Source organism: Morone saxatilis, unplaced genomic scaffold, assembly GCF_004916995.1.
Source record: "Morone saxatilis isolate NCDOM2014 unplaced genomic scaffold, NCSU_SB_2.0 Contig21, whole genome shotgun sequence".
Taxonomy (NCBI): Eukaryota; Metazoa; Chordata; class Actinopteri; family Moronidae; genus Morone; species Morone saxatilis.
Window position 1 is genome coordinate 21,528,651 of NW_023339774.1, and position 9,193 is coordinate 21,537,843.

Below are 9,193 nucleotides of genomic sequence, written 5' to 3' on the forward strand. Positions count from 1 at the left end.
GCCGTTACAGAGACTGCAGGTTTAAGAAACTTCGGTTGGCTTCACTTCTCAAACACGAAAAACTCTGTCCACTCATGAAATAAAGTACATTTCCGAACACTTAAAAGTTTAGTGGTGGTGACGTTGAAGTCATGTGACCGCGGTGAGGTGCGTTTAAAGTCGTTAGCTAGCTATTAACGTTAGCTTTTTATTCTGGTGATCGCATTTACGCTTTAAAAATCATAAAAGTGTCTTTTTTTTTAGACGCTAACATCCTCCAATAATAATACGTCTGTGGCACAGAGGAGGAACATGTATCGGGCCTCAGTGTCTGCGTTCCCTTTCATGACGTTTGTTGACAATAAGAGAAATATATAATGTCACCGGACTGCTCCTTTTATACACAATGATGTAAGATAAGGGCAGATAAAAGTGGTCACACGTTTGTTTCTCTTTGCTGATCAGACGACGAAGTCAAATCCAAACCTCACGTTTTAAACAAATGAAAAAAGTAAAAAATAAAGATGTACAGAAGACATTTTTTGTTGGAAGAGCGCTGAGGTTCATTGTATCTCCGACATCCTTCAGCACTGTGAAATATATTCCAACTCCCATCTTTCCCTCTGTTGGTTTCTTTTACCCTCTTTCCGGGGGGGGTTTTCAAACATACTGTAAATGAGTACAGCTGTGTGTCATGGCATTTTTCTGCCATTTGAAAGCTATTAGTATGTTTTATTTTCAGTCGTTTTTTGACATGTATAACCCATCATGACGCGGGTTTATGTACTGTATAATCAGCTGTTTTCATTAGAGAACGTGTGTGTATCAAATGAATTGTTAATCATGGTAATTTTAATGTTATTAGTTGGATAATGGATCATCGTTGGCACTGTATACATACTGTATGTTAGAAAAACTATAAAGCAATTGTAAAAATGAGGTCGTACTGATGCATGTATGACGGGAAACAGGCAGTCCGCTGACGTCGAGGCAGTTTAAAGGAACTTTTTAAAGCTGACGTTTTTTTTCTATGAATGATTTTGCGACTGTACCGTTCGTGGTCCAACGAAAGGCGACAAGAAATAAAGTTCTTTTCCGATTGAGCAACGCAGTAATGTTATATTTGGAAAATTATGGACTATTTAACTGCAAATTTGCTAGGAGAAAAAAACAACAGTTTTTTAATATGTAAACTATTCCACATATTTTGTAACACATTGTAATTGCCATTATTTTCTATTTATTTTTTAATCATAATCGTCATTGTACCTACAGTTACCTTGTTCCTTTGCTGAATCTCAGAACCAGAATTAAAAATCACTTTATTTGACGAAAATGTTGTTGTTGTTGTTGTTGTTGTTGTGGGGTAAGTTGTAACACACTCAGCTCCTCCAATCAGAAACAAGCTGGAGTGATGACACATTCTGCACATGCTCAGTAGCGTTTTCCTTCTGACACCTAAACTTTAGACTTAAATTTTAAGTATTATTATTTAAGTACACAGAATAGTGTTTTTATAACTCTTATTCTTATATATTTCTATTCTATTTGTATTTAATGTGTATATTTTCTTATTTATTGTGTTTCCTGAGCTGCTGTAACAAGTGAATCCATCAGATTTCAGTCACAGGAGACATTTTACTGCACTATGTGTACTTTTACTGCTGATACATCATTTCTTAAATCGGTTTTGAATGCAGGACTTACATTTTAACTTTGTGATATTAAAACTTTAAAGTACTCAGGTGGGATTTGCATCAGAACTACTTTTATTTTGAAGCTTTTGACCTTTTTTAAGCATGTTTCTTTTCACATTAGGACACATCAGATATCTATGGAAGCTCATTTTCACCAATGTGACCAAAATTATGTGACTTATTTACCCAAAATAATGAGAAACTTTATCCATAGTGTCAAAGAAATTACTTAATATCTTAATATAATGAGAAACTTAGTCATAGTGTGACTTAGTATTTCAAAATATTGAGAAACCAAGTCTTTATTCTGAGAAAGTATCACAAAATAAAGACTTAATATCTGAATAAAATGACTCAGAATATTGACTTTGTGATATTAATTCATTATCTTTAAGGTCGGAAGTTTACTCCCACACAACCTCACATTCTCCCTACTGGAAGTGAACCTCACCCATTATCACCACATGTGACCCCGCCCCCTGCCCCCGCTCCTATTGGTCGAGTCGTTTGCCCCTCTCAGAAGAGCGCGGCTGTGATTGGCTGTCTGCAGCCTGTACGTCACCGCTGCATTGGTTCATATAAATAGACGCAGTGCGTCTGACGCGCCATCAGGATTCATTCAAGTGCGTTTTTCCATCATAATCAAATAACAGGCGCAGTTATCAACATGGGAAACCCCAAAGTTTTCTTTGACATCACTATAAATGGAGCTAACGCCGGCAGGATTATAATGGAGGTAAGATAAACACCGAACTATTCACTTTTCAGTTTATTAACTATGGAACTTTTTTAAAGCTTTAAAAATGGCGACAAGCATGTCTTTACATCCATCTGGATGATTTTCTGTCTGTGTCTTGCAGCTCCGGGCTGATGTGGTCCCAAAGACTGCAGGTATGTAAGCGTTCACAGCATTAACTACGCGGCTGCTGCTGCTGCTCAGACTTTTTGCACACACACCAAAATGGATTTATGGTTGGTTGAGGAAATCCTCACCTAAACATTGACAGCGCAAGGCTGTGTGTGAGACAAGGGAGTAACCTGAATAACCAGTTGCAGAGCCAAAGTGCAAAGTGCAAAGCAAACAGAGAAACAAAGAGTGCTATTGCTGCTATGATTAATTATACTGTACATAGGAGAAGAAGGAAAAGAACTGTTGTTTGCTTTAAATGTGCTGTAGTGGTTATTTCCACCCGGTGCACTGTGATGTGAATTGTTGAAACGGATTACATCGAAAATTTTAAGTAACACAAACTCAAACATTCTGGATTAAGTACTTTTTAATAGATATGTTGTTAACTGACAAGAAAACAACAAGAAAAAAACCTGCCTGATGCATCACTGACGGACTGGGATTTCGCCCTACATAGTTATTATTAGTTATATGAACTAGTGCCGGAACTAGTGTCAGAAATAGAATAAAATATTCATAGGTATGTGCCCAGATACTAAAAAAACAGGTTTTGCAGCCACCGTAGTTTCTTGTGCAGACTTCACAGCACGTATTTGTCCCAGGTTGACTAATACAGACTCCAGCAGTGTTCAGTTAGTTGCAATCTGCAACTTCACTACTAGATGTCACTAAATCCTAAACACTGGTCCTTTAAGATTATGGAGGTTTCTCTGTATATCACAGTAGTTTATTTTTTGTATGACTGGGTCTTTATAAAGGCTTGTTGTATCTGATTCTACTGTCAGGAGCATGTAGAAGATTATTACTATAGCGTTTTACTGGCCCCACAAAATGATTCAATATATGAAGGAATCAGACATTTTTTTACTGACTGCAACGTAGTAAAATCAGAGCTTGTTTGCTAGTTGAATAAACACTATGAACTCAGATATTTCTCAAATGTTCTACTGCACAAGAAACGAATTCTTGTTGTGTGCCGTGGTGTCTTCCCATTAGTCGTTAATTGTTGTGTTATGAAGTTATAACTGTTAATAAGAAGGGTACACAGTTAATAGGGCTTCCCTCTCAATACACACTACACAGCCCCGACTGTAGTGCTCTTTACAAACACCTGACACCTGGTCACTGGTTTTCCCGCTCTCACAGTCTGTGTGCTGTTATTGGCTGGAGGCTACAAAGGTTGACCGCCAGAAATGTAAAATAAGCAAAATAAGAAACTACAGAAAGAGGGCGGAGTCTCTGCAGATACAGGCATGTATCTGGATACAGATAAGTATATTTAATGAAGTCTTTATTTTTCAGAGAATTTCCGTGCTTTGTGCACCGGAGAGAAAGGTTTTGGCTACAAGGGCTCCTCGTTTCACCGCATCATCCCAGAGTTCATGTGCCAGGTACCTTTACCTTCCTCTTTAGTTCAGATTCAACCTCCAGATGTTTGATTTGCGTTGCCACGCATATCGACTTAACTTAGCCTTTTGTTTCATTCAGGGCGGAGACTTTACCAGACACAACGGAACTGGAGGTAAATCCATCTACGGGGAGAAGTTTGCTGATGAGAACTTCCAGCTGAAGCACACAAGTCCTGGCACGCTGTCCATGGCTAACGCTGGGCGCAACACCAACGGATCCCAGTTCTTTCTCTGCACAGTTAAAACTGAGTGGTGAGCTCCACTCTGACCCTGCATTCAGGTTTAATCGACGTTTGTCTCACACACTAACCGGCTCCTCTCCTCTCCAGGTTGGACGGGAAGCACGTGGTGTTCGGCAATGTCGTGGAGGGAATGGATGTTGTTGTCAACATAGAGAAACAAGGTAACAGAGACGGAAAACCTAAAACCAAGGTTGTTATCGCCGACTGCGGGCAGCTAAGTTAATGCGACAAAGCTTCTTCAGTTCAGCCTGTTCAGATGTAACCCTTTATTGTCCACATCCCAGTGAATCTTTGAAATTATGTATAACTGCAACTTCCATAGAAAACCTCCCAATAAACACACTTCCTCCAAAAAACGTTTGTCTTCGTTTGTACCTTTTAATCTTTTCTTTAACGACCACATTTGGTAACAAAATCTTAATTAAATGATCATTTGTGTAAATAAAACAACCTGAAACTTTACTTTCTGTGTGTCCTCTCATTCAAGAACATAAACTTTGGGCAGTATTTCGATGTATTTTTGTCATTTGTATTTTGCTGGTCAGAATAAAATAATGATGTCATTTGTAACAAAATACTTTAAGCTTGTATTTGTGTTTTTTTAAATACTTGCAAATTTGGTACAGTATATATGATCCTGGGCTGATTTGGGGAAATGGGAAGCAGCTGAGTAAGAAGAGCGGGTTGTGGAAACGGCGGGAAACAAGTCACTGCAGGAAAGAAGGGAGTGGCTGTGGAATAACACAAGAGTTACTCTGCATTAACGTTGAGTTAATTCATTGGAAAAACACCACACTACAGCATTAAAGGTGGTAACATTGCTCTTTGTTGTCACAAAAAATAGTGGAAACAGCTTTAAACATGTCGTTTAAATGCAATAAAATACAACACATCTCCTTTGTAGTGTTCATGTTTCCCTCTTACAACTTAAAGCTCATGAACACACCAAAGTTGGAAGAACGATTTCGTAACTTGGGAAATGTGACCATCAGAGGAGCATGTGAATGCACCATCAGTAGCAGAGCAACAGTTATGATCTGGTTGGAGTTGATGTGATATGTTCGAAAGCTCCAGAACTGCTACCAAATGGACCTTTAGGTGAGGTTTGTTTGTCTTTTTCCAAGGACAAGAATGAACTTTGAACCTTAACAATACACTTTCTTGCTTAATTTAATAATTAAATACAAGATTGTACACAAATAAAAACACCTCGTAGAAGCCTGTTCGCTATTAAATCTACTTAATACAAAACACAGTATAACAGCGCTGAGAGAAGTTTTCTTTTATTTCTGATTAAGTACAGAATTTATCAAAACAAAGGTATCAATGCTGCGTTATTCACAATAAAAACAGAAACAGAAGTCTAAAAACCAAGTTGAAGTACAGAGATTAAGGCATCAACATCTCCTTTGCCAGTTTCTCCTTCAGTGAACCTCAAAGAGAGTGATACAAAAATAAATCCAAAAGAATTCAAGTTTCCCTATAGAAAGGTCTCTGTAAGAAAACAAAGATAGTACGAGAATAGAAAGAGGAATCGAGACTAACGACCAATCACGGCACAGTAAAACCACAAATACAAAACATACAGATCCAATACAGCAAAGGTAAAGATCGTAATGGTTGGAGAGGCCGGTCCAGGAAGTATCTAGGGATAGTTCCCTGTTTTAAAAGTGTTTCCTCTGAGTGGGTTGAGAGGAAAGCTTCTAAGAAAAAGGCAGATTCTGCTGCACCAGGACATTGTTGTATTTAACAGAGTCGTAGCAAAGTTACGTTTACCTGACGCAAAATGTAACAAAGAGGAGCTTTGACAGGTTGATTCTGGACTTTGGGAGAAACTTCATGGCTTCACAATTCAACCCAAATATTATACAAAAAAAGTGCCAATTTTTAAAATATTCAGGATTTCATGAAAATATCCTTTAGGCTCCGGGGATTCAGGGGTCTGGTGTGGCCCCTATTGGTCCCCAAGTAGCCAGCTGTGATACAAGTGGGTATTAATTTAACACACAATGGTAACAAACTGTCCCTTAAACTCATGATAGTCGTGTCCCGATTGTTTGCTGCTCTGCGTTGCTTCACAAGGTGACGATACAGATACAAAAACTCTCTTTAAAGGAATAGCTCGACATTTTGGGAAGTACTTTCTTGGGGAGAGTTAGACGAGAACATTGATACCAGCCTAGTTAGTTAGTTAGTCCGTAATTTGCAGCCAATTTTTGTTTTGAAACGAGGAAACCAAGCTGCTTCCTGACTACGATGATATGACATGTTACTCTGTAAGATTTAGAGATGTTGTGTTGATGTATTTCTGCACTCTGGACAGGACTTGGCTCGCTGTGTGCTAAGCTAAGTTAATTGCCTCCTGAGTCAGCTCCATTACTTTATGCACAGACATGAGAGTGGTATCGATCTTCTCGTCTAATTCTCGGCAGGAAAGAGAACGTATGAAAGCCCATTTCTGCCAATGTGAACTACTAAAAGTTATTTTAATGAGAAACTTTATCAAAATACTGACTAAGTATCTCAAAGTCATTATTTTGATAAACTTTATCATTATAATTAATTACAGAATCGTTTTTTTTCTGTCACATTGGTCCTAATGGGCTTCCATACAAACTAAAGCTTTAAATCTCCAGAGCATGTATAAATCAGTATCAATAATTCATCATGGTGGCATTAAAACAGCACTGGACGAAGACCACAATAAAATCACAAAAAGTCATGTTTGATACTTGAGGTAATCATTAATAACTCACACGAGGGAACTTGAAAAGTTGGTTTTAAATTTCAGCATTTGATCTTCTATTGTTTTTTCCCACGAGCATGAGAACACGAGCCTCACTTTTAACACCAAGACAAGAGAGCAGACTTTTGCTGAACTCGTGTACGCCGTCGAGCGCCGCGCACTCTCCTGTCGCCCGGGCAGTTGGTAGCTTTTGCAATGGCACATTTGCGGTATCGTCTCCCACTGCTTGTCTACTCTAAATGCTTCTTGTGCTGGCATATTAAATTATCACTACTCTAAACAGTGACTGTAAAGTTTACACCGGACTGGAAGTTGTTTAATAGCCTCGTTAGCGTAGGATGCTAGCACCGTTCGGACTGGATCTGTTTCTCTAGGGGAGGTGATTTCCCCCCCACCGTAGTGATGATTACTGCTGTAATTACCTACAGTTGTTCTGTGAACTCGTGCCCCTCCTGTAATCTAAATCCCGTCCGAAGCGAGGTCCTTGTATTGTAAAGTGGATCTGAGTTTGTCCTAAAATCAAACTTTTTTGTGAAAATTGAGGCTTTTCCTAAACCTATTTTCATATCTGATAGATGGAAACATGCTAAACCTAAAGGTGTATTAGAAAACAATACGATGATATACTGAGCATCAGGATAGCAGACTAAAAGAACTCATGACGTGCTGTTGTAATGTCAGCTAACCTCTCTTCTTTGACAAACTGCCCCATTAAAAGTGTGCAATATTAGCTATTAGCTCCTGTTTGCATCACACACACTGATGTACAGACAACTATCACTGGATTTCTTTAATACTCAAGAAAACTTAAAAAACGTGATAATTCTCAGACAAATTCTGCAGGGTCTTTTTCTTTATAATTTATAAACAGATTATTGGACTTTCTCTTCTGGCTCAATGTCCATGTCTACAGGTCGCATCCATGTCCCGATGGAGCGATAGCTTAAATTACAGAGAAGCACAGTGAATATTTTATTCCTCACCTCCACCTGCAATGTTAATCTCGTCCGAATGGGCTTAAATCTACTGGATGAGTTTCAGATTATCACACACAAGATATCTAATAGAAAAATTAAAGACTGAGATTATTTGAAATACATTGGACGGAAACAATACATTGAATTCATTCAAAAAATCATATTTTACTGTATGTTTCTATTCATAAACTTCTCACAGGTAATAATTGCGTACAGATTGTGACAACACTGTAATACTATAGTCAACAGGCTACATAGCTGTGCTGGTTTAGACCTGGGCTACAACTTTGTGTGAGTTGTTCAGAGCACTTAATGACACTTGCTGAATGTAAAAAGTCCAGGGAAGACCCGCAGAGGACTTAAACTGTGGGAAAGAATCACTGAGCAAGAATCTTCAATCTGAGGGCTGCGATCACAGATTGAACCTCAATTCTGATTACAAAAAGACTGAATATGCTCGGAGCGCGGGGTCCGTTTGATCCCAGCCCTGAGCTCCAGGTGGGCTGAGTTGCCAACGGGGACAGCGGCAGTACTGTTAGCAGTTATCTCCATTTTAACCAGCTAATTGGTCCTAAAATATTGTGAACACTCACCACAAAGCTCTCACAGTCTCGCAGCATCAGATCATAAACTCGGACTGTGAAAGAACCAAAAAATCCCACACACTTTATTTTAATCCTCAGACCTTCATCAGACAAAATATATGTTACCTGTGTGGCAGAAACGGGGCACAACAGGTGTTTTCGGAACAAGCAAGAAAGAGCAAGAAGAAGGGCCTTTAATGTTATCTTATTGTAGTTTTATGGCATGTAAATCAGATATTTCAGGGGAAATTACGAAGGTGTTAAGCAAATTGTCTAAAGTGGAATACAAAAGTGTTCATCTGAATCAATAACCGTACAGTCAAAGTCCCTGTGGAGCTCGGAGAGGAGCTACTCTGAAAGAGGAGCTTAAAAAAGTCTGATTTAAATGTTTTTTTCTTAATTTATATAAATTAATATAGTCGATCAATCACAAACTATTTTTTTTATTTATAATGCTTTAACCCTTTATCACCTGCAATTTCCTTGATAGACACCTGATACCTTTTGATAAAATAGTAAATAAATTCAAACTAATATTAATGTAAACAACAAACCTTAAAACTCTCTAAATACTTTTCTTATTTCAATCTTTCCTAAAAAAAGAGTTATGTCTTTCATTAATAAAAACAATAATACATTTTATTTAAAA

At 38.2% G+C, this 9,193-nt stretch overlaps 1 protein-coding gene across 1 annotated transcript; it reads left to right on the top strand.

The window, feature by feature from the left end:
• Positions 1 to 2,279: 2,279 nt before the first annotated feature.
• LOC118333088 (peptidyl-prolyl cis-trans isomerase-like) lies at positions 2,280 to 4,593 on the top strand. Its single transcript, XM_035668599.1, has 5 exons — positions 2,280 to 2,412; positions 2,537 to 2,567; positions 3,889 to 3,977; positions 4,075 to 4,247; positions 4,325 to 4,593. Exons 1-5 carry the CDS (start codon positions 2,344 to 2,346, stop codon positions 4,458 to 4,460), a joined length of 498 nt encoding a protein of 165 aa, XP_035524492.1. The 5' UTR covers positions 2,280 to 2,343; the 3' UTR covers positions 4,461 to 4,593.
• Positions 4,594 to 9,193: the final 4,600 nt, after the last annotated feature.

Bases quoted from the DNA above. Each gene is read 5' to 3' on its own strand.
- LOC118333088 (XM_035668599.1), top strand. From the start codon at position 2,344: ATGGGAAACCCCAAAGTTTTCTTTGACATCACTATAAATGGAGCTAAC. The intron at 3,978-4,074 runs GTACCTTTACCT...TGTTTCATTCAG, and splicing joins TCCCAGAGTTCATGTGCCAG to GGCGGAGACTTTACCAGACA. The intron at 4,248-4,324 runs GTGAGCTCCACT...TCTCCTCTCCAG, and splicing joins TGCACAGTTAAAACTGAGTG to GTTGGACGGGAAGCACGTGG.